The sequence below is a fragment of the Globicephala melas genome, unplaced genomic scaffold (genome assembly GCF_963455315.2).
Source record: "Globicephala melas unplaced genomic scaffold, mGloMel1.2 SCAFFOLD_233, whole genome shotgun sequence".
Classification (NCBI taxonomy): Eukaryota; Metazoa; Chordata; class Mammalia; order Artiodactyla; family Delphinidae; genus Globicephala; species Globicephala melas.
In genome coordinates, this window is record NW_027207404.1 from 19020 (window position 1) to 43546 (window position 24527).

At 53.6% G+C, this 24527-nt stretch overlaps 1 protein-coding gene across 1 annotated transcript in view; it reads right to left on the reverse strand.

Annotated features, from left to right (window-relative positions):
• Positions 1–24527, reverse strand: part of LOC115853157 (pleckstrin homology domain-containing family G member 4B) — a 60492-nt gene that overhangs the window by 18972 nt on the left and 16993 nt on the right. Inside the window, 5 exon segments of the mRNA XM_060293151.1 lie at positions 1003–1096; positions 4817–4940; positions 5846–6037; positions 8207–9431; positions 18751–18948. Of these exon segments, the coding sequence (XP_060149134.1) occupies positions 1003–1096; positions 4817–4940; positions 5846–6037; positions 8207–9431; positions 18751–18948 (1833 nt within the window).

Here is a 24527-nt window from a genome sequence, read left to right on the forward strand (position 1 = left end):
CTCTGCTCCGTCCCGCACACAACACACACGCGGTACAGCACGCGGCACGGCATACAGCACGCTGTGCCCACCTCTCCCCTCGCCTGGAAGTTCGGAGCCTCTCCCCAGGCCGCTCCGGCCTGGCCTCCCCCGAGCCCCGCCCCGTGCAGAGCCTGTCTGCTGGGCCCCTCTTTGCGTTCCCCAGACTCTGCTCTCCAGCTGGTCAGACTTGCTCCAACCTCACTCACTAAATCTTTCCTTGAAAGAACTTCTGTTCGGCGTCCCTAAAATGCAGGCGCCTGGGTGAGAACAGTGACCAGTGCTGTACCATTAGAGATGGAACAGAGGGAACGGTGCTCAGGAGCCGCCGGAGCAGCTGCAGCTCCAGGTGCCTCTGAGAGCCCGGACCCCAGCACGGCGCTTGGCACACGGGAGCCCTGTGTGCACACATCTGAGGGAGACTGAATGTTCTCAGGCTCCCATCTGGCCCTGGGTCCCTGAAACATGCAGTGGTGCCTCTCTCCCTGTTCCAGGGACTCCCTGGATTCTACTCATGACCTGGAATCCAGGCTTGGGGCTTCCTGAGGCCACCGCTAGACCACCGGCCTTGACCCCGTCCCAGAGGGCTCCGGGACTCCTGGCCGCCCAATGACCAGGGCCCGCACCCCACAGTGAGTGGCGGCCGCCCCTGCAGGCCTCCATTCCTGTCTGGGAGGGTGACTAACTACCCTGCACCCGGATTTAGTCGGACAGGAGACACGGAGACGGTGTGAAGGGACGTCATCACCGTTCCTGCTGAGTCAGAGCACAAAGCAGAACGTCTGCACGGCTGACCCTGGCCAGCTGGACTTGAAGGTCTGCAGCGAGGCCGGGAGGGGGCAGAAGCAGGAACCTGCTTTGCTCCTTCCACCTCTAAGCACAGGCCCCTCCCCACGTCTCCAGATTCACACGAGGGAGGTGGCGGCCGCTGACCCCCTGTGCCTGGAGAAGCTCAGCGCCCCAGGACGGGACCCACCTGCTCACCTGCAGGGCTGCCAGGGCCTGGGAGAGGGCGGGGGCGGCCAGGCTCTTGCGTGCGTCCACCAGGATGACCAGCCCCAGCTCCCGCACCTCCTTCCTGGAGAAAGAAAGACAGGACGTGTTAAATCTTGTCCAGAGCGAGCTTCCCTGTCTCTCCACGAGACGCGTCCCCACCGAGATGCTCTTGGCTCTGCGAGTTCGGGACTCTTGGCTCGATACACATCCGCCTTCCGCTTCCTGAGGAATCAGCTGCTTCTCAGTTGGAGGTAGGGCAAGCGGGACTCACTGTGGTGGACCAGCGGTGGGGAGGTCTGCTTTCTCTCTCCTGCCCACCGACATCCACGCAGGTGCAGCTCTGGGTGAGTGAAGCAGGGCCTTCATCCAGGAGCCAGAGGTTCCTGGGAGTCTTTGTACTCGTTTGTGTGTTTGGGTTGACGCAGGGCTGCAGAGCATCCCCTGAAACTAAAAATCTCGCCACGTGCTTTTGAAAACCCCGTTGTCTGTATTGTGTGATCAGAAGCTTCAGTTCCAGATTCAATAGGAAAGAATAATAGGCCGGGACAAGTTGGCATATTCATTCTTCAGAACTTTCAGTGTCCCCGGGAACCGCCTTCCACTGTAGCTTCCGGTGTCAGCGAGTGTTCTAGCGCAGCTGCCTGTCTGGACGCTGATCTCTAGGTGCACACGCAGCAGTGCTGAGCCCGGGCCCTGATGCCTGCTTACACAACGCTGCAGAGCTGAACAGCTTTAGTGCCATGTTCCTGTTCGCCCCCCAGTCGGGCGTGTTCCATTTGGGGTAAAACTGCTGAAGAGCATTTGGGGGGTGTTTCTTGGGGAGGCCAGGTACGAGGACAGAAGTGGGGCTGCGGAGGCCAAGCTGACGCGTCTGGTGCTGGCGGCTCCTCAAGGCCCAGGTGGGAGCAGGCAGGTGGACGCTATGTCTCTGCCCAGGGACTTCTCGGTGCCCACCTGCTTGGTCACACGGGTCCTGGTCAGTGCTGTCAGGAGCTGGGCGAGATGCTGCATTTCGTCGGAGGGTCTCGTGTCCACCCTGCCGGTCAGACCGGAGGCCTCCAGCAGGGACGGCTGGATCTCGCTCTGTCGTCGTGGGCCTCCCTTCTCTGGCGCCCCCGGCCCTGGGGTTTCCCTTCATCTGCCAAGTCAGTCGTGGCCCCAGAGCCCGGCAAGTGGCCTCACCAGGACCACAGGGGCAGTCGTGCTCAGTGACTCACAGGCTCTCCTCTACGACGTCACCCACTTGGCGGCTGGCAGGACAGCCCCGCCCTTCCTGGGGGCTGTTCCCGGGGTCAGACGGCCGCTGGACCCTGGTCCTGAGTGGCTGAGACGGACCCCTTTGCTCATTCCTGCATCCACATTGGTACCAACTGGAACCCCAGAGCAGATCCCCTCCCCTTCTGCCTGCCCCTGCCCTGGATCCCCTGACGCCTCTGCTTCGCCCTCACTCCCAGCGGCAGGCAGCCTCCAGGCCCCCCAGTCTGGCCCCTTGGGGTCCCTGATCCACCCCAGGCCGCTGTGCAGACCTGCCTGGATGTCTCGGTCTGCATTTCTGCGGAAGCCTCCGAACTGTCTTCCCGAAGCTGCAGGCCGCTCGGCCTGCCACACGCCATGGTCTTCGGCCCAGGGGGCCTGCTGTCTTCACAGCGTCTTCCGTCCTCACGAAGTGCCCGACGGCTCCAGGCCTTGTGTGTGCTCTTGCTCCCCCTCTTGTCTGCAAACCCTCTCCCTCCTCCAGGACACAGTATGTCTGGGAAGTCCCTCTCGGCACTGTGGGCTTGTCTCACCATGGGAGCTGCGACAATTCGGGTTCACGTGTGTGTCTCCATCAGGGCAGGAACTTCTGCTGTTCCCTTTTGTATTCCCAGGTAAGTGTGGATGGCAGGATGGATGGGTGGATTCCTGCATGGCGCAGGAGGGTGCATGGATAACAGCCAAGATCCTTTCCGAGTTTAAGGTTCTGTGTATCTAAGAGTTTGATGGTAGTCCTTTCACGAGGCCAACTCATAGGAATGCGGGGCTCCTTGTAACGCACCTGCAGGAACCGACGATGAGACTCTCCCGGGCGCTCCCCCCAAAGGTGCGGCATCTCAGGTGCCTCCTCCCAAGAGCTGAGGGCAGTGGCTTCTCCCGGTGCCGCTCTCTATCAGGACGTTCACGGTTACAGCCCTTGTTGGGGAATAACCAGACAAACCTTCGGGCTCCAGAACAAGCTCCCCTAAGTCTTCAGAAACATTCTTCTCCCAGGTCTTCATGTGCAGGTGAGCAGCGGCGCACTGTCTGCACCGTCTGTGGCAAAGTGGAAAAAGCAGGGGTCTGGACGTCCAGCTCAGCCCCGGTCCCACAGGCTCCACAGCAGTCTCACTCCTTTCTCTCGGGGGGCCCTGGTCAACCAGGACCTCCCTGCAGTGGTCAAAGGAAAGCTTCTGGTAAATAGAAAATGTCATTATTCTAGGGCTTTGAAGGTGTTTACCTGAGGCTTATAGAGTATGAACTAGTGCAAGGATGAAAGTAATTGTTTTCAGAGTCGTTTCCTTATATTTTGAAATCTCTGCTGAAAGATAAGTTTGAAACCCTAGGCTCAGCGCAGTGAAAGCAGGCCCTGCAGATAACTGCGAGCCTTGCTCTGCGAAGGAGCCTGGGGGGATGCAGCATTTTAAGTCCTTTCCTGCCTGTGTGTCCCACACTGACTGTACCCGTGCTACTTCAGAAAAAATTTCAACAGAAAGTCAATGCCCCACAAACAAGCATGAGGTCACGGGTGGGAACGCTCCCACGTACCAGGAACGCTCCCACGTCACGCGAGGGCACACCAGGTAGCATGTTCCCACACGTGCGCACACGTGGCCATGAGTCACCCAGCACGCTCTCACGTGAGGTCATGTGACTTCACTCTAGGGACTGCAGAGAGATTATTTCTAGCCCCTCTAGCACACCCATGAGACATCCCTCCATCACGGCACACTACCGACTCCAGCCAAGGGCAGGGCTGCGACTCGGGGCCGGGATTCAAACCTGGGCCGTTGACCTTAGGACTGAGCCCTGGGGCTACGTCCACCCGGCACCGTGGAGGCTCTTGGTCTGATGGCTGTGAGGGAGCCCGAAGCCCGTCTGCACCCGACGGGGGTGAGGGGCCCCAAACAATGCGCGTGACTCCGGTTCTCCATCCGCCCCCATCTCTGTCCTTGGTCCGTGCAGAGCCCTGGGGAGGGTCACCCACGCGTGTCTGCTTCCTTGTGTAGGGCGCAGGAGGCAAGGTCCCCTGGAATTCCACACCAGGAAGGTGCGGCTCTGGAGGGGCTGGTGCACTTTCTTCCTGGCGCGTGTGCCGCTGGCTGCCCGGAGGCCCAGCGATGCCACAAGGCCTAGTTCGTGGTCAGTCTTTCCTGCTTTCTGGCACCAGGTACCTCCTACTTGTACAATTTCTTCACCCGGTTATACTAAATATTCTGTTTCTATCAGCTCGTGTCTTTAATCAAGGTCACTTCAAATCTTTTTTAGAAAGACACGGAGCATAAAACATGTAGACAAATAATGCCTAAAGCCAGTACTGCACAAGGAAGAGCAACGCAGAACTCAGGCCTGCATTCGGAGGACAGGGGCCCAGGTGCACGGGAGGGAGGGGGTGCGTGGGGGGCGGCACGGGAGAGCCCGGCACGAGGGCCCGGAAGGAGGGGGAGGTGGGAGACGGGACCTGCCGCAGTGACGCGCCAGACGGCAGAGCCCGGGAGCCACACGACATTACACCTCAGCTGGGTTTATCCTCAAAGGGTCTGAAAGCTGGAGGCTGGCTCAGTCCCACCTGGGGATGGTGTGGAGGTACTTCAGCAGACGGGTTAGCTCGGCACTGGACACGTGTTCGCTGGACCAGAGTGGGCCCCTTGCACAGACCTGCACCACCGCTCTTCCCCGACGGTCTCGGGTTCCTGCAGAAACAGAGGTGCTGGAGGAGGTCACTGAGAGGATGCGACCGCTAGCCGACCCCCGAGCTGGACCCAGGCCCCTGTGCTCCTCCGCCCTCCTCGTTCCCGGAACCTGCCTCAAGACGCACCTTGGAGATAACGGTGTGGCATCGAGACCGACTGGAGGGTAACATGACTGAGCCCAGTTAAGGCCTCCCTCCAGGTGAACTTTAAGACTCTGGCGGGCGGGGCGGAGATCTTGAGGCCGCCCATACGAGCCTAGTGTACAAGTTACCTGCCACCTGCCAATGTGGGGCGTGGCCTCTTTCTTCGGTCTCTCTCTGCCCTCTGTGGGCGATTCCAGATTCCACCCGGGAAGGTCCCAGAGGCTGTGAACTAACAAGGGGCCATCGTGAAAGGGGGCAGCCCCCACAGGGACACCCGCGGCTTCAAGCTCGAGGAGATGGGGCCAGGATCTGCAAACACTATCTGAGTTACCGGCTTAGATGTGAGATCTGCTGGGGGGTAGAGCCCGGCATTCACCTGGGCAGATGACAGCCAAGCTCACCTGGGAGGGTGAGGCCACTGCCATGCTCTGACTGTTTGTAACCCCCCAAATTCATATGCTGAAATCTTAATACCTGATTTGATGGAATTTGCAAGTGAGGCCTGTGGGAGGGGCTTTGGTCCTGAGGGTGGAGCCCACATGAATGGGATTAATGCCCTTATAAAAGAGACCCCTTGCCCACCTGCCATGTGAGGACACGGTGAAAAGGTGCTGACTGTGAACCAGGAAGGGGCCCTCACCGGCACCCACCACGCTGCGCCTTGACCGTGGACATCCAGCCTCTAGGGCCGTGGTAAGTGAAGTTGTGTTGTTAAGAAGCCGCTGGCCTGTGGTGTGTTGTTAGCAAGACAGCCATGCTCACCTGGGAGGGTGACCGCCCCGGACTGCAGTAGCTCCTGGTTGAGTTCCAGCTCCTGCCTGGGCGCCCGGCTGGGCAGGTCTCCTGTGCCAGGTGCCCACGCTTCACCCTCGGGGCACAGCGGCTCAGCAAGCAGGTCCGAACACCGGCTGGGGCTGCTTCCTCGGACGCTGCTGCCCTCTGCAGAGACATCAGCTGCACAAAGCAAAGAGACCTGGTCAACGATAACGTGCTTCTCTGGCCTGAAGGCAGCTACAAATGCAAGGAGAAAACAGGAGACCCGTGAACTTGTCCCATTTCTGGTGGGAAAGGTCAGTGAGCACATCTGCAGGTCAGGCTTTTCCTGAGGAGTAATGAATAAATCACATAACTAAACGGGTTCTCAGATCCTGACGACCAGAAAACACCCAAGGGAGAAACATTTTATACCGAATGATGTCACGGATCGTGACCGCAACCTCCTGCATCACCCCAGAGATTGAGGCCTCGAGCTCACACATAACCTCAGAGGGGGTGTCCTCACCCTCCACGCTGTGTAAAAGAAGGGATTCTCCCTCGGCCATCATGTCAGAAGGGGGCCTCGCTTTCACTCGTCCCCTCAGAGAAAGGGTCCTTGCTTCATACATCAACTCAGAGAGGAGGCTTCGCCCTCACACATCCGCTCAGTGAGAGGAGCCTCGACCTCAGGAATCACCTCAGACAGGTGGTCGCTGCCTCACACGCCTCTCCACAGAGGGAGGCACCACCCTCATGCATCTCCTCAGTGTGGGGGTCTGGCCATATACATGCCTCAGAGAGAGCTTCCTCGCCTCACACACCTCTTGAGAAACGGGATCTTCACGCATGTATCACCTCTGAGACGGGGGCCTCATCCTCCAAACACACCACTTCAATGAGAAAGGTTTCTTTTCGCCCTCACACATCTCCTCAGAGAGTGGGTCCTCGAGTCACTTGTCACAAAAGAGAATGGGGCCTTGCCTCCAGTGTCACCTCATAGAGGGGTGCCTGGACCTCAAGAATCACCTCAGAGAGGGGGGGTTGCACCCTCACACAACACGTCAGAGAGGGGTTCCTCATCCTTAAGAATGATCTCAGAGAGGGTGTTTCACCCTCACAAATCTCCTCAGACAAGTTCTCACCTCACACATCTGCTAAGACACAGGGTCCTCGCTGTCACACGTCACCTCAGAGAGGGGGGCCTTGTCCTCATGCATCATCGCGACTCCTTTTTGAGCATCACCTCAGGGAGAAGGGGCCACGTCCACCAGCATCACTCAGAGAGTGGGTTCCTGGCCCTCACACATCACCTCAGAGAGGGGGGCCTCACCCTCACACGTCACCTCAGAGAGAGGGGCCCCCTCCTTGAGAATCACCTCAGAGAGGGGGGCTTCACCCTCACACGTCACCTCGGAGAGGGGGGTCCCCTCCTTGAGAATCACCTCAGAGAGGGGGGCTTCACCCTCACACGTCACCTCGGAGAGGGGGGCTTCATCCTCACACGTCACCTCAGAGAGGGGGGCTTCACCCTCACACATCACCTCAGAGAGGGGGGCCTCACCCTCACACGTCACCTCAGAGAGGGGGGCCCCCTCCTTGAGAATCACCTCAGAGAGGGGGGCTTCACCCTCACACGTCACCTCGGAGAGGGGGGCTTCACCCTCACACATCACCTCAGAGAGGGGGGCCTCCTTTTTGAGCACCACCTCAGAGAAAGTGGGGCCTCAGCCTCACACATCTCCTCAGAGATGGGTCCTCGCTCTCGTGCATCTCCTCAGAGAGGGGGGCTTCACTCTCACACAAATGCGACCTTATTTGGAAAAGGCTCTTTGCAGAAGTGAACTAGTGAAGTTTAGGGTGGGCCCTAAATTGAATGATAGGTGTCTTTACACGAGAAAGGAGAGGGAGCTTGGAGGCACAGTGAGACACAGGGTGAAGGGCAATGAATTTGGCCAAGGGATGCCTGGGGCTCCAGTAGCCAGAAGAGGCAGGAAGGACCCTCCCCTGGAGCCTCTGGAGGGAGTGGGACCCTGGGACACCTTGATCTTGGACTTTAGGACCAGAACCGTGAGGATAATTTTCTGTTGTTCAGAGCCACGAAGTCTGTGGTACCTTGCTGTGGCAGCCCCGGAAATGAATACATGTAAACATTTTCAACAGTTGATACGGACATGGAGACAGGCTTCTACTGAATCAAGTGACCAGACCAATTGTCACAGGTGGGAGAGGGGAGGAGGAGGAGGGGAGTGTGGGGGGGAGGAGTGGGGGGGGAGGAGAGTGGGGGGGAGGAGAGTGGGGGAGGGGAGTGTGGGGGGAGGGGAGTGTGTGGGGGAGGGGAGGGGGAGGGGAGCGGGGGTGGACATTTACCTTCCTCTCCTGTGCAGCTGGGACTCTCCACTGTGCCTGGACAGCTGGAGCCTGTGGTTCTGGTCCCCACAGCTTGTCCTCCCAGGAGACCCCCAGGCCTGGTGCTGGCTAAGTGCTGGGAGGCCCGCCAGGTGTCACCTCGGGAGCTTCTGAGGGACCTATCCCAGGATCGAGACCTCCTGGGAAGGGTCCTCCCTGCAGCTCCTGGACCATTCTCTTGTCTCGGGATCTCCTGGGGGTCTCCCGCAGGGCCACGGATCTCTTTCTGGGTAAGACTGGCCGCTGCCCCGGCCCCCCTGGCCCTGCGGCCGTGGGTCTGGGAGCCACAGGCCTCATCCCCGATGGATTCCTCAGAGCTGGAGCCCAGGGGCATAGGGTTCTGCAGGGCCTCCATGTAGGACTTCCTGAACCAGCGTCTGGCCTCCACACTGGCTGGGGTTCTGGGCGGCCGCCTCCTAGAGCTCGGGCTGCCCCCCTCTGCGTGGAAGGCGAGGGCCTTGGAGCCGTCCTTCTTGTCCATGGGGTCCAGCCTCCCTCCTGGTCCTTCAGGGCTCTCAGGACACTCCCAGGGGTCCTGCTCTGAGGGGCCAACCCCCCTGAGGCCTCCACTGGGACTCCCGGACAGGGTCCCGGGGCTTTCGCACTCAGCCCTTCTTGGGGAAGGAAGACGGCGGGGCTGGTTACTGCTGGGATGCCCACCGCAGTGGGGCAGGGTTGGGGTGTGCTTGGAAGGTGTGCCGCCCTGGGGAGCGGGGCTGGCCACGGTTGGTGCCGGGGCTGGAGCCTCCGAGGCGCTGTCGGGTGGCGGCTGCTGAGGCCCAGGACCGCTGGGGCAGCTGGGCAGGTTGGTTCCGGTGGTGGGGACAAAGACAGGGTCTGTGACGTTGCTCCAGGGGGTGCGGTAGACCACCGAGCCCGAGGTCATCAAGCAGTTTTGCAAGGGGACACCGTTCTGCTCCCCGTTCAGCAGTTCCAGGAACTCTCCCGTGAAGACACAGCCGTACATGGTCTCAGGGACAATGACTTCCTCCGAGCCTTGTCCAAGCCGGGAAAGGCGTTTCAAGACCAGCCTGGCGGGCTGCCTCCCCGCCGCCACAGTGATCTGCAGGTAGAAGTCCCCAGGCCTGAGCCTGACTCCGCGCAGGGGCGCCAGCTGCACCACCACCTTCTCGTGGATGCACAGCGGCCACCCTTCGTGCAGGAAGAGGAGGCCTGCGTACCTGGCCTGGGGCAAGAGAGGGATGCAGGGAGGTTAGCGCTGACGCGGAACCTGTCAGAGCCCCTGGCCTCTGTCCAGCAGGAGGGTGGGCGACTGGCCCCAGCGCCCCAGAACGACAGAGGCATCAGGACTGAAGACGGGGCGGCAGAAACGCATTTGTACCCTCTTCCTGGGTGGCTGGGGGAGGCGGGCAGCTGGGGATGGGGAGGCACCGCAGGCACAGTCCCAACCCCGCTCCCAGGGCCGGCCCCACCTGGGCAGGGCTGGGCTTTCGCCCTCTCGCCCCTGCAGCCCTTGGTCTAAGCTCGCGGCACCCACGGGCAGCCCCCAGCCTCTGGAACTGCAGGGTGGGGACCATGGTGAGAGGGCACGGGTCTAGGGCCCCGATCTAGGGCCCCCACATCACGCCAGCTCCCACCCACAGCAGCCGTCCTTTCTGCTTATTTGAAGGGGTCACTGGAGTTTGCAACCAAGCTGTCGATGATGGGGTGAGTCCTTAACCACCTCTTTGAGAAGAACTTGCTCTAGAAAAAAGGTTTTGACTTCAGGATGGATGAGCCAGTGTCTCCGTGGGGCAGGAGGGTGTCAGGCTGTTAGGGAACAGCGGTGGGACGCCCACCTGCCAGAGCTGCAGACACAGGTTCTGAAACGGCATCACATTCTCCTGTTTGGGTTTAGTTCCAGCATTTTTTTTTTGCAGCTTTCCCTACTCCAGCGCTGACTTACTGCACAAACCCTAATTAAATAATACAGAAAATGAAAAAGAAGAGAGGGCTTCCCTGGTGGCACAGTGGTTGAGAGTCCGCCTGCCGATGCAGGGGACGCGGGTTCGTGCCCCGGTCCGGGAAGACCCCACATGCCGCGGAGCGGCTGGGCCCGTGAGCCATGTCCGCTGGGCCTGCATGTCCGGAGCCTGTGCTCCGCAACGGGAGAGGCCACAACAGACAGTGAGAGGCCCGTGTACCGCAAAAAAAAAAAACAAAACTCATCCTAATATACCTCTAGAGACTTTTAACTTTTCTGTGCCCTTATCCACTGTTTATTATTATTAGTTATTTAAACTGCAATAGTAATGTAGACAGAATTTGGTATTCTTGTCAGCAGTCACCCTAAGCGAGCACTTCTGTTACTCAGTTACCATCCTCATGGCCACTTAACGATCCTCTATTGTCAGAACCAACAGTGCTTCTGTGGATTTCTATTGTAAATTAAAAATGCAAGGAACATGTTCACGATATCATTTTCATGATATTCTTTTAAATTATCATTTTCTGGGATTAGGATTACAGGATCAAAGGCTATGAATGTCTTTTATGATTCTTGACAGTATGACCAATTTGTCCTCAAGAGACATACTGTCAGCAGTGGGGTATCACAGTAAGGTATCACCGTGCCCACTGATTAGCAGCGTAAGGCTTTACATCAAGAAACTGTTTCCTGAATTAACACGTATGCTGTGGAATATTGTTGTTTTAATTCACATCACGTGACTGTGAAGCCAACGGTTTCCTGATGCTTGTTTTCTGTGAATTCTCATGTACTTTTGCTCTTTCTATGAATTGTGGTCCTATTTTTGCCTTAGTTACTGCGAGATTTTAAAAAAAACATTTAACAGACAGTAATTTTTTTGCCCTCATCGTTAGCGGACACGTATCCACCACAGTTCTGAAAGGCAAACTCTCTACAGTTTTGATTGTAAATCTTTCTACTCCTCTGGAATCCAAATTCAACAGATGCTATAAATATAGTCATGTTCTGAATAGTTCCAGTTCTGAGAAAACTCCGGGTTGAAAAGGAGCTTTCTTTCTCCCATTTCAACGCCTTCTCTAAATGGTTGTTTGAGACTTCCCTGGTGGTCCAGTGGTTAGGGCTCCATGCTCTCACTGCTGAGGGCCCGGGTTCAGTCCCTGATCAGGGAACTAAGATCCTACAAGCCGGGCGGTGCAGCCAAAAAAAAAAAAAACCCAAAAAGAACCCAAAACAAATCAAAAAAAGGTTGTTTGAGGTGTTTCAAGGAAGAGGTGTTAGAACCAAAGCTTTTTTATTCAAAAGGAGGTGGGTGGGCTTCACTGTTTAAGAGCTACAGTTCAGCTGCTAAAAACAAGTGCAGAGTCTTTCTTTATAAGGAGCTTTCACAAAGCGGTTCAGGAACCTGCATGTCACAAGATCACAGCAGGTTTTCAATCATCATAGACGCATCACATCAGTTATTACAATATTCCAAAAATCTCAGCATTCCTTTCCCGCTTGGGTGACTAAGAACAAAACAAAACAAAACTTTTCTGGTCCCTTGGAAAAGCCAGAACAGGGGCTTGGCTGTGGATTAAATGTGAAAACTACTGCTGAGCTTCCCTGGGCCCTTGACAGCTTCACACACTGCTGCTCCGTGCAGACCATCCACTGTCCAGGCTGTCCTGGGCAAGGGGGCAGGCGACCTTCCTGGGCCTGACTGGGCACAGCGGGACGAGCTTCCCTCTGCGTGTGTCCATGGAACGCTGTCCCAACTATCTGCCTGTTGGGGTCCTGTCTCCCTGACCCTGTGGCAGAGGATGGTGCCCAGGTGGTCCGCTCAACAACGTATTAGCAGGCTCCAGAAGCACCTGAACATACTTGTTCGAATTTCAGGAAGACTGCCCAGCCTCCCAGATGGTGACTAGGTGTTCTTCAACGTGCCCTTGGCCTGAGCTCTGTGCATGGGGTCTGGCCGCCACACGCAACTTGCTGGCTCCTCAGTGTCTGTATGTCTCAGCCAGGGCTGAGAATTACACACCCAGGTCCGGAGCAGTCAGTTAGGGCTGCCATGGGCTACAACATCACCTTTTATCTCCAACTTTTAGGGTTTCCTTTCTATCTTGCTAATTGCGGGTGTTTGCAAAGTGAAGGAAGTGGACAAGCAGAACTGCCCTGCACCCGCACGCACGGGCCTCCAGCAGCACAACACGCTGAGGCCACGCATGTCCTCTTGTGCTTGTTTTATTTATTTATTTATTTGTGGCTGCGTTGGGTCTTCCTTGCTGCGTGTGGGCTTTCTCTAGTTGCGGCGAGCAGACTCCTTGTTGCGGTGGCTTCTCTTGTTGCGGAGCACGGGCTCTAGGCACATGGGCTTCAGTAGTTGTGGCACGTGGGCTCAGTAGTTGTGGCTCGCAGGCTCTAGAGCGCAGGCTCAGAAGTTGCGGCGCACAGGCTTAGCCACTCCGCGGCATGTGGGATATTCCCAGACCAGGGCTTGAACCCGTGTCCCCTGCATTGGCAGTTGGATTCTTAACCACTGCGCCACCAGGGAAGTCTCTTGTGCTTGTTTTTAAAATGTATGTTAAAAAACACAGGTATAAAAGAAACTTACAACCTTTTTTTGGCTTAATATTATATCACATTCTGTGTATACTAATCCATCATATTTATACATTATTGATTTAACCTTTCTCCTAAAATATATACCTGTTTTTTACTATTATAAGTAACATTGCAACACATATTATTGGGAATGAATCTGGACCTGCATTTTATTTTTGTTTGTTTGTTTGTTTGTTTGTTTTTGCAGTACGCGGGCCTCTCACTGCTGTGGCCTCTCCCGTTGCCGAGCACAGGCTCAGGACGCGCAGGCTCAGCGGCCATGGCTCACAGGCCCAGCTGCTCCGCGGCATGTGGGATCCTCCTGGACCGGGGCACGAACCCGTGTCCCCTGCATCGGCAGGCGGACTCTCAACCACTGCGCCACCAGGGAAGCCCTGGACCTGCATTTTAGATCACTTGCTGTGGCTAAACTTTCTGAGTCAAATTGTGCATGACAATTTAAAGATTCTGCATTCATTAAAACAACTGCTTTCCAGAGAGGTCATCTCAATTTTCACCACGATGAGAAGAGCGTCACCTTGTCTATCGTACTGAACTCTCTCTGCTCTGAATACTAACCTGTCTATTTTTCTGCTCGTTAGTAAGCAAAATCTGTGTCTTGTCATTTGCTTTGCATTTCTCAGACCACACGGTCTGTCTGTTCTGATTCTTTTACTTCCAGTCTTTGGGTTGTCTTTGCATTTAAAGGGCAATTCTTATAACTAGCATTTAGTTGGTCTTGCCTTTTTTCCAGTCTGACAATCTCTGTATTTTAGTTGGAATGTTAAATTCACTTAATGACATTTAATATAATTATTGACATGGCTGGATTAAATCTATCATCTTGGCATAAAATTTCTATTTGCCCTACCTTTGTACCTTTGTTCTTCCTTTTATCTCCTCTTCTATTTTTTAGATTCCATTTATTTCCTCTATTGAACTTTTAGTTATACCTATCTGTGTTATTTTTAGTGGTTGTTCTCAATATTACGATATGCATCTTTAACTTATCACAGTCTATCTTAAAGCAATAGTTTATTATTTTAAAACAATGTAAGAACCTTACAGCAGTAAGGTAAAATAATGACGTTTCCAGATAAATAAAAGAGTAGACTAGCACAGATGCTATGCAAGAAATGCTAAAGCTATAATTTCAAATTTATAACTTTAGCATTATAAAGCTATAATGCTAAATGCTATAATTCGATTTACTCCCTTCCGCAGTTTGTGCTTTTGCTGTCATATGTCTTATTGCTACATTTGTTATAAATCCCACAATGTATTGCTTTAAGTGGTCAGTAATTTTGTGTGTGTGTGTGTGTGGTCGCTAATTTTTAAAAGAAATTCACACTTACAAATTTAACCTTTCTTTGTGCTCATTTTTCTGTAGATCTGAGCTTCTGCCTGATACCATATCCCTTCAGACTCTAGACCTCCCTTTAGCATTTCTTGCATAGCATCTGTGCTAGTCTACTCTTTTATTTATCTGGAAATGTCATTACTTTATCTTCCTGTTGAAAGATATTTTTTGCTGTATATAGAATTTTAAGTTGACTTTTCTTCCTTTAACTTTTTAAAGATATTTTTCCATTGTCTTCTGAAGTCCAATGCTTCTGATAAAAAGCCACCATCATTCTTATCGCTGCCCCTGTATGTTAAGATTTCCCCTTGATGATGGGTTTTCAGCATTTAATTACAATGTGTCTAAGTGTTGTTCTGTTGGTATTTATCCTGCTCCGGGTCTGATGAGCTTCCTGGATCTATGTGTGAGATCTGTGTTTTTTAACAAATTGTTAAATTATCCAACAATATTTCTTTAAATATTTTTTCGGCCCTATTTTCTCACTCCTCCCCTTCTGGGAATCCTCTTGCACATGTGTCTGACCTGATACTCCCGTAAGTTACTAACGCTTGCTCACCTTTTCCCCTCCTCTCTGTCCTCTCTGTGCTTCCATCTGCTTCGTTTCTTCGGGCATGTCTTCAAATCATGTATCCTATCTTTTGCTGCATCCAGTCTGCATTAGTCCCATCCAGTAAGTTTTTTTTTTTTATTGCAGATACAGTATTTTTAGTTCTAAGATTTCCATTTTGTCCTCATTTTACAGTTTCCAAATCGTTCCTGAAATTCTTCATCCACTTCATCCATATTTACTTGTAGATTATTTAATATGTTTATCATAGTTTTTAAAAAGTCGGCCTTATAATTCCAAACCTGGGTAGTCTGTGAGTCTCTTTCTATTGACAATTTTTTCTCCTTTTTATGGGTTGATAATCTGGTGCCTTTGCACATTTTGTAATTTTTAAATTTTATGCCTGAACTTTTGCCTAAAGCTGATAGTTTTTAGAAAGAGGAAAGCTTTACTCTGTTAGACAGCTAGGATGAAGGGTTTATCAGTTTAAAGCACTTAGAAACAGAGCAAGTTGGGGGTGGGTTGTGGCTTTAAACTCTCCAGGAGTGCAGTGAGGTACCTCTTCACTTTTCAGCTCAGCCCCGACTCTCTTGGCCACCAAGAATAGCTTATAAAATTTACATTGCTTGAGGCTTGGTCCAACTTTCAGAAATTTCGGTTTGCCAACTGTTTCAAGTGCTCCAGTGGTTGGGTTCACAACTCTCCATCCAGGGAGGCCTGCTACCAACTGCTGCTGGACTTCTGAACTGGGGCACGTTAAAACTATGAGACGAAAATTTTAAGACCGTGAGACCATGAGACCATGAGACCATGAGAGTTGGAAATCACACTTTGAAACTGTGTGATTTTAAGATTTTGATATACTTTGCTTTCTGGTCCCACCCCTCGGTCTCCACTTATTCTGTCAGAGAATTTCTAGGGTTAGTGGAGAGGATCATCGTTACATTCGAGGCTCCTCCAGACTCCAACCTGGTGCTCCAGCCCTGAGGTCTCTGAAGCCCGGTTCCTCCTGGTCTGAGCAGAGACGGTCCTTCTCTGGCAGCTCGTCGCCCGTCCTCCCTGAAGCCTCAGTGACTCGCCCCAGGGATGAACGTGTCTTCTGCTCTTTGCTCACTTAGGAAGGCACTGCCACTCCACGGTTAAGTTCTTTTAGCTCTTTGTGTATCCACAGGTCTTGGATGGCTTTAAAGGAAGGTGTAATTGTTTGGTTCATATCAGAATTTCTTGTTGTTTTGGCAAGAGTAAAGGTCTTTCATACACTTCTACATCCTAGATGGAAATACGACTCACCTGTTCATCAGCTCTGTTTTGCCAGTTTCCTTTGTGGTTCTCTGTTAGGAGTACCTTTACAAATTTCCAAATAGAAGGGTGTCTTTTAAAAACTTGATTTCTAGCTTTATTGCTTTGTGGTCTTAAGAAATCAATTCTTTGGTATTTGTTACCATGTTATTGCTAATGGTCAATTCTGGTCAAATTTGGTAAATGTATATGAATGCTTAAGAATGTATGTTCTTTAATATTCTCTAATTGTATACATTCTTGAGATAAATGTATATCTTCTAATGGTAAAACTTGGCTAGAATTTTATCAGACTCGGTTAAGTTTGGAGAAGGTTCCATCTGTGCTTGGGAACTATATGTTTTCTAAAATTGCTGGGCTCAGCGCTCTGCGCATGCCCGTTAGCAGAGAGAGATGCCGTGTTCAGATGTTTATCTTAAGTACTATGTGGCTGCTTTTCCTCTTTGCTTTGGAGGGAGGCGAAATCTCCCACTTGTAATTCCCTCAGTTTATGCTTCAAGCATCTCAGGCTGTGTTGTTAGTTTACGGATCGTTACACCTTCCTGGTTGTTAGCAGCATTATTATCGAATGGTCCTCTAGCCCTATCAATGCGTTTGCCTTTTACTGTATTTAGTTTGTTATGAACGTCGCTACATCCATGATCCTTGGTTAGAATTCTGCTGGCCTACCATTTTCAACCTGTTATTATATATGTTGTACTTTTATTTCCATGTTTTTATCTTGTTTATTCCCTTCTCCTTTTCTGATTTCCGTTTGATTTCATTTTTTAAGTTCTAATCCCTTGCCCCTGCTTGCCCCTTGTAGAAACATTCTGTTTTATATCTTTCTGATTACTTTTCTTTTTTTTTTTTTTTGCAGTACGCGGGCCTCTCACTGCTGTGGCCTCTCCCGTTGCGGAGCACAGGCTCCGGACGCGCAGGCCCAGCGGCCATGGCTCACGGGCCCAGACGCTCCGCGGCATGTGGGATCCTCCCAGACCAGGGCACGAACCTGCGTCCCCTGCATCGGCAGGCGGACTCTCAACCACTGCGCCACCAGGGAAGCCCTCTGATTACTTTTCTTTAAACTTCTCCAAGCATTTTTTTGACACAAACCGTGATGAAACAAAGTTACAAATAAGTCAGCCAGTGATTTTAAGCCTGTCTGGTTTCTACAGAGGGATGGGAAAATAGTGGTCATCGAACTCTCAGGTTAACATAGAAACTTATCTTAAAATTAATATGATTAATAATGATCTCCAAGCCACATGCTTCGATGACACTTGGTAAATGAATAAAAAGTGCATTGAATTTACATTAACTAAAGTATTTTTATATTCACAGTTGTCAAGATAAGTTCATTTTCTCCGATGTCATACAGATGATCAAATTTTAATTTCTTAATTAAAAAGTAAAAAGCAATATAAATATGAAAATAGTAAGGCTGTCCCTAAATTTCATTTTATGCTTTTTAAATACTTATAAATATGCATCATATTAAAGAGTAACATTATTCATATGGCTTTTTCAGAAGATAAGCAGTTTGGAAGTGGAAAGGGTGATGACTTGTTAAAATGGAAGGAAAAAGAATATTAGAAGAAAGAAGACAAAACATTAGCTCAGAAAAGCTCTTCAAGACACGCCTTTGAAAGGGAGCAAGTGTTTTCAGATCCAACTTAACGCAGCTTGGCTGTGTGTGCTGCTTTTATCTCCTGACAGGCAAATTTCTCTGCTTCGTCCCTATCAATAAACACCCTTTACATGTGCAAAAGGTACATAATCATGAAGGAAATACCCTCTAGGCAGACTACTGCAAACCAAGAATTAAATCGAGGATATCCATGGTCATTTCTCTACCACACTCAGTTAAAAGACATTCAAAGAGTTTAAGAAATCAAAGTAGCCCAGTGGTAGTTTTTCCAAAAGCCCTAATTCAATATGAATGGAGCAGTAGAAGGTGCTGATTAATAAAGGTCTTACTTTTTAAGATCTCGCCACGAATCTCTGCAGCAGTTCACTGCAACACACCTGCAACGTGGCTGTCATTAGTTTTAACACGGCCTCAGAAACAACCTACAATAAAAATATCCTCCAAATAACTAAACACATAAGAGATTCACTCAGCAGGGTCTGTCTGTGTTACTGGAACTGCTCCTGTACGTCCTGAGATGACCACTCAGGAGGGGGACTCAGTCCCTTCGTACATAGACTGCAGCGAGAGTCCCCTGGGGCACCAGAGAGAAGCCTGCGGACGGTGGGCTCCATGCTCACTGGCAGGTTGAGAAGCCCTGTTTCTGGGACATAGGCCTTATTTCACCAATTATTTGGAACCAGGGAAAGGTGGAGCCAGAAGCCAAAGGGAGTAAGCGGAGCCAGTGCCCAAAGGACCAATGGAACAGAGGAAAATGGGACGGTTTCCCCAGTCACGTGTTTAAATGCTACCAAAACAATGGCTGAGACTACAATTTATTTTTATTTTTTAATAATACCCTGCTTTCTTTCAGAAAGAAATCAACAAATGCTCACTTGAAGGATGTCCGCTTAGCCCCTGGATTAGTCTGAAACGCACAGAAGCATATCCTCCTCCTTTGCTTCCTTCACCAGTGTATTCCCCTGGATCTAAAATCCCTACGGCTCAGATGAGGTATTTTCCAGCTACCAGATTAAAACCCTGCCTGTCTCTTCTCCCTAGTCAAAAGTGAGCGGGCGGGCCTCACACGGGCCCCATCCCCGAGGAGGTACTCACACGGGCTCCATCCCCGAGGAGGTACTCACACGGGCTCCATCCCCGAGGAGGTACTCACACGGGCCTCCCGCTGCAGGTGCTGCAGGGCCCTCTTGGCTGGGATGAGGAAGTCCAGGAGGCAGCGCAGCCCGTCCCCACCGTAGAGCTTCTCGGCCACGCTGAGCAGCTGCCAGAGCACTGTGGCTGCCGTGGCCTCAGAAGGTGGGTAGAGGGCAGAGAGCGTGTTCTGTATGTAGGTGTCGAGGGATTCCAGGTCCTGAGGTGGAAGAGAGGTTTGCGAAATTTAATACATCTAATAAGACAGGTGCACTGGACACCTTCACAGGCTAGCGCTGAGGTGTCCACTGTGAAGGCACCTGTTGTATGTCCGGGGACGTGAGTTATCTTTGTGAAACACAGGAGGTATGGGCGAATCCCCAGCACAGAGAAGAGTTCCTGTCGGGGAGGATCGGTTGGTCCTCACGTTGTCACAGAGCAGAAGCATCTGAGGAAGTGCTCATGTCTGTAACGGGTACACCTGACACCTGTGCCCACGAGGGGAACCCTATCTAATGCCTGTGAGTGACGGCTGTCATTGTTATCACGGGAGGCACCACCAAGTTTGGTCTGACATAAGTTCCATCCCATCAAATTCTGAAACATGCACCTTAAATGATGCTTTTTAGGATCTTCCGTGGAGCGTGGGGAATTTCTCAGGGGCTTCCCCCTTCCCCAGCACTCCTGGCTCTGCATAGGGAATGGGGGGCCCTTGTGGGGAGGACAGAGCTGGTCCATATGCCATTTTATACTCAGAAAAGAAGTTCACCCTAGGAAATACATTTTACTTGTACTGATGATTTTTTTAAATTTAAATAGAAACCATTAGGGCATCCTGCATCATAATCCCAGAATTGTGCTCATTCAGTCATTCCAAAAACAGCTATCATTGGTATCTGATTTCCCTTTAAATTTTGGTGCAACATGCTTTTATACAAAGACAGAGAGCTTTTAGTTTAAAAAATACTTAATTCTGTTTTTAGATGTAACATTTCCTGAGGCATGCCATAAGGTTTATTTGTTTGGAGAGGAAATGCAAGGCCATAAGTAACAGTTAAAAGCCAAAGAGGTTAAAATTGCGTAATTGATTTTTAAAGGAACAATGATTACTGTCTGAGACTCCTCTGAATGGCTAATCATACTTTCCCAAGGAAACTGAAAATAAAGCAGTGCATCCTCTAAGTCTGCAGTAAATGAGGACTCGAAGAGAAGCCATCTGTGCTGCCCGAGAGCCGAGAGCCGGGAGCCGGGAGCCAGCAGCCGGGAGCCGGGACCCGGAGCCGGCAGCCGGGAGCCGAGGGCCGAGAGGCGGGAGGCGGGAGGCGGGAGGCGGAAGCCGAAGCCGGAGCCGGAGCCGGAGCCGGCAGCCGGGAGCCGGGAACCGAGGGCCGGGAGGCGGGAGGTGGGAGGCGGGAGGCGGGAGCCGGAGCCGGCAGCCGGGAAGCGGGAACCGAGGGCCGAGAGGCGGGAGGCGGGAGCCGGAGCCGGAGCCGGAGCCGGCAGCCGGGAAGCGGGAGGCGGGAGGCGGGAGGCGGGAGGCGGGAGGCGGGAGGCGGGAGGTGGGAGCCGTGTGCTGCAGGGTCGGTTCTGAGGCTGGAAGCCCTCCACCTCCCCGTCAGCCTGGTGAGGCCCCCAGGCCCGCACAGGCCTTCCTGCCACGTCCTGTCCCCCGCCAGACAGGGCCACTCCCTTGTCAGTAGGAATTCTCTAAATACTGATTCTTCCCCAAAGTGCCACACGCTCTGGCTTCCAAGAACTCAAATCACACCTGCGCCACAGACAAACGTCAGTCCAGGGACTGAACGGAGCTGGTCTGGAGTGTCGGGGGGAAGGGAACGCTCCTTGAGATCCCACAGCCTTGGTCACCCACGGGGCAGCAACGGCCTCCCCGGCTGCTTCTCTGCCCTTCGGTTCCCGTGGTGACGGGGTCTGGGCCCGCACTCAGCCTGGGGGACACCCCTCCACCAGCCCCCATGCCCTGTGCGGTCCCCCCACTCGGAGCCTGGTCCTGGCAAGAGCTGCCCAAGGGGAGCTGCCTGCCGTCCGAGAGGCCACTTCCCAGGTTAGGTCAGTCGAGGAAGCCTCGGGAAAGCCAAGGGAGCGGCTCCTCCAGACTCTCCCGCGCTCGCGTGCCCGAGGGCGCTGCCTGCGCAGCCCTGTCCGACTGTCGCCGCTCTCTGGGAACTGCCGTGGGAGCCCCCTGCCACCCTGGTGACGGGGCTCACTCCTGTCCTTGGGAAGAGAGTTCTGATGCACCAGCCAGGTTACCTGACCGGAGGTGGACATCCAGGGCCTGCAGCCCAGAACAGACACGAACCACCCTGCAGCCTGAAGGGTGCCCCAGGCTGGCGTGCTCGGTATAGGCAAATGTTCCTACTTGCACACAAATTATAGCAGGCGGCAGCAGACATACAGGAGCCTGAGAGCAGAGAGGCAGGAACTATTACATTATAGCAAAACCACATTACCTTGAATACATTCAATTCTGCTTAAGAAAACAGCAAAGTATACAGTATGTTTCAGAAAGATTTCCATAAGAAATTCTTAAAAAGAGAACATTGTTTTAGTATCGTAAAGGGTGAAGTTCCATCATCTGGTACATTTGTCTGTTTAGCAACGTCTTCCGTGATGTTCGCTGGGCTGTGCGTGTGTGTGTCTGTGTGTGAGCGTGTGGGGTGTCTGTGCATGCGGGCGTCTATGTGTGTGCCTTTGTGGGGTGTCTCTGTGTGTGTGTACACCTAGGTAAGTAGGGAGCCAAGTGGGCAAATCCTTAAAATAGTCCCCAGGCCTCTGGGTGCAGAGGCAGAGGAGGGAGAGTGGACACAGGGAGGGAGGATGTCCGTTGAGCATTTCTGTTTCCACCTGGCCCCGCTCTCCATACGGTACAACTCACCCATTCACCAAAACCTGGCAAACCAGCAAATCATCCCAAGTAGACAGGAAAGGGCTGACTTCTGAAACGACTCAGGATTCCCGTCTGAAGCAAATGCACATACGGACATGGCTGGCTTCAGAGCGTAGGACTATGCCTGTTTACTTGATCATAAGTCTAACCGTGCCTTAGACTGTGACAAGTGTGAACACACATTAGTGGGATGGCTGAGACAGCACTGGTGTGAAGACATTTGATTACCATTCCGCTGCACTGAGAATCCTGTGTTATCTGGCCGACAGCAGAACTGCTTTTTCCTTTTAACAACAGAAAATTTACATCTGGAGAAACATTGTAAAGCTTCACTCTTGACGAAGGATTTTTTTTCCCCCCGCTAAGTTCAGTAAAATTGGGGTGACACGAGAGTGACTTCGTGGCAGTAAGCTCCTCCTGCCCTGCGCCTGCAGGAGAGGACGCAGTCTCGGTGCACAGGCCCGCCCCGTGACCCTCTAAGCTCGCGTGTGCTGCAGGAGAGGAGACAGAGGCTGGGGCCTAGTGGCGGCCGGTCGCAGGGACTCGGGAAAGATGCCCGCTGGAAACAACCTGCTTCTCCCTCCCGGGGGCAAGCAACAGGCAAATGTCACAGCAAACGGAGTTTCTTCTCACTGGGAGGCTTGTGCTGACTGAAGGATGCCAGCTGCACGGGCGAGGGACCAGCAGGGTGCCCGTCCAGGGGCCGGCTGGCTGCAGAGATGCAGCTGAGGCTGGTCCGCTGTGCGGTGCTCACGTTTCAATTCAAGTGCAGCGTCCCTGAGGATGAGTGAGGGTGTGAACCCAGGATGGAGCCGCAGGCCGTCTGCAGCCGTGGCAAGGCAGCGCACACGTCAGGAGAGGGTCTGCAGGGGCCACCCCAGGGAAGGCACCCAAGACGACAGAGTGCTGGATAGAGAGGGTCCCCAGCAGGTGGCGCACAGACCAAGTTCCGAGACCCTCGCCCACTATCCTGAACAGACACGCGCTGGCCTCTGACCCAGTGCAGCCCCTCACATCGCGATGGGGACAGAGAGTGCAAGGAAGTCAGAGGCATCGGCACAGCCACCTTGGGGACGCCTGCCCTGCGGCCACCCTGACGACCAAGGAGCCCAGATGCCCAATCTTGTGGGTGACCCCTTGACGTCTGGGTCATCACGCCCAGGGACAGTAGGGCGCGTCTAGGACACAGGACGCGGTCTTAGATGGGGTAAGGGGAAGACCGGGCAGCCAGTCCTGTCCACACCCCTCAGCCAGGCTGGGGGGCTTCTCCAGGACACAGTCATGTCACCTCGCTCTGAAAATCCACAGTGTGCTGATGTCAGGGTGCAGAGAGCAAACAGAAAGTGGGCTGGGGCACCGTCCCAGAGGCACCATCCCTGGGTGGCTGGGTGGGGGGGAGGGCAGTGGTCACAAAGGGCCCCCTTCTCGTCTGGGAGTCGGCCCCTCCTGCATCCCCATGACCAGCCCCCAGCCACACCCCAGATGGCGCACAGCCTAGGATGAGACCATCGGAGCTGGGGTGCCTGTCAGCCAGGCACTTCCACCCCAGAAATTCACCACTGTGGCCTTTGCCTTGGCCAGATTTTATAAAGAAAACTCAGGCTGTAAGGGCGGCAGCAGGTACCCATCATGGGACACTGGAACCCTTCCGGCAGTCCGTCCGAGCAGGGGCCCCGGGGGTGGGAGGGGTGCCCACAGTGGGCCTCCCTGTGGCCCACTTTCCATCAATGGCCACTTTCTCAGCCCCATCGGCATGAATGAGGAGGCTGGCATGCAACCCACACTCCCCCGGAGGGCTGCTCTGGGCAGCCGACCTGGTTACAGCCACTCAGCTACTCTTAACAGAGGCCTCCTTCCTGCAAGGGCCCAGTGACGGCCCCCGGTGTCCTGTCCAGGGCCCCGATGGCCATCTCTGATTTCCTGTGTGCAGAGACCCAGAAACCACCTTTGAGTCAAAGGAAACCTGTCTAGGAAGCCTGGTCCCCTTGGCTGGGCTGGTGTGCTAGCCTGTCTATACCAGATCTGGCTGCATCCAGCCTGCCCACACCCGGCCCTGCTCTCCACTGGCCAGCGGCTGTGTGTTAGGGCTTCGTGGCCCTCCCGGCTGTGGAGGCTGAAGATGCTTCTAAGCCCAAACCTGTACAGGGAGGGAAGCGTGGGGAAGGGAAAGCGCCTGGCCTCTTGAGGTCCGCGCTCTAGGCTCCCGGAAGAGTTCGGAGGTCACCGAAAGCATCGTGCGCCCCAAATCCCGCTGGCCTAGCTTTAGAGGCCCCGGGCCTTGGTGAGCAGCCGCCTCCGGCACACGTCTAGCTCTCCTGACCCGCGTTCTAACGAAATTGGCACAGGAAGCCTCCGGGAGACTGTGGATGCCAGCAGCTGGGGAGGGGGCTCCAGGGAGCCCTCGACTGCTGAGACCCTTTCTCTCTGAATTCCACAGCCCATCCAACAGCCACCTCTTAAACCTCAGTTATAACTGAGCCCAGGGTGGTGACTGTGCAGGAGGGGCATGGCTTCACTGCTCTCACTGCAGTGCCTGTCCTCCCTGAAGCCCAGGGACACTGGCCCACCTGGGACCCAGGTCTGATGCTACAGTCCCACCCAGAATTCTCAGGACCTGGGGGTGGCCTGGCTGAGCACTGGGCCTCGTGGTGACGTCTCATGCTGGTGACGGACACCACTGTGATCTGGCCAGAGGCCCCCTTCCCACACCAGGCTATGTCCTCAGGGTGCCCACGGCTGGCCCAGCTCCTTCCCTCTGTCCACACCAACACAGCCAGCAAGCCCCTGCCCAGGGAAACTCTGCCCTTCACTAACTCACAGTCTGCAGGGGAGGGGATCCCCAAAACCTGACCCCAGGGAACGAGGCCAGATCCAGGGGCAGGACATGCAGGCGG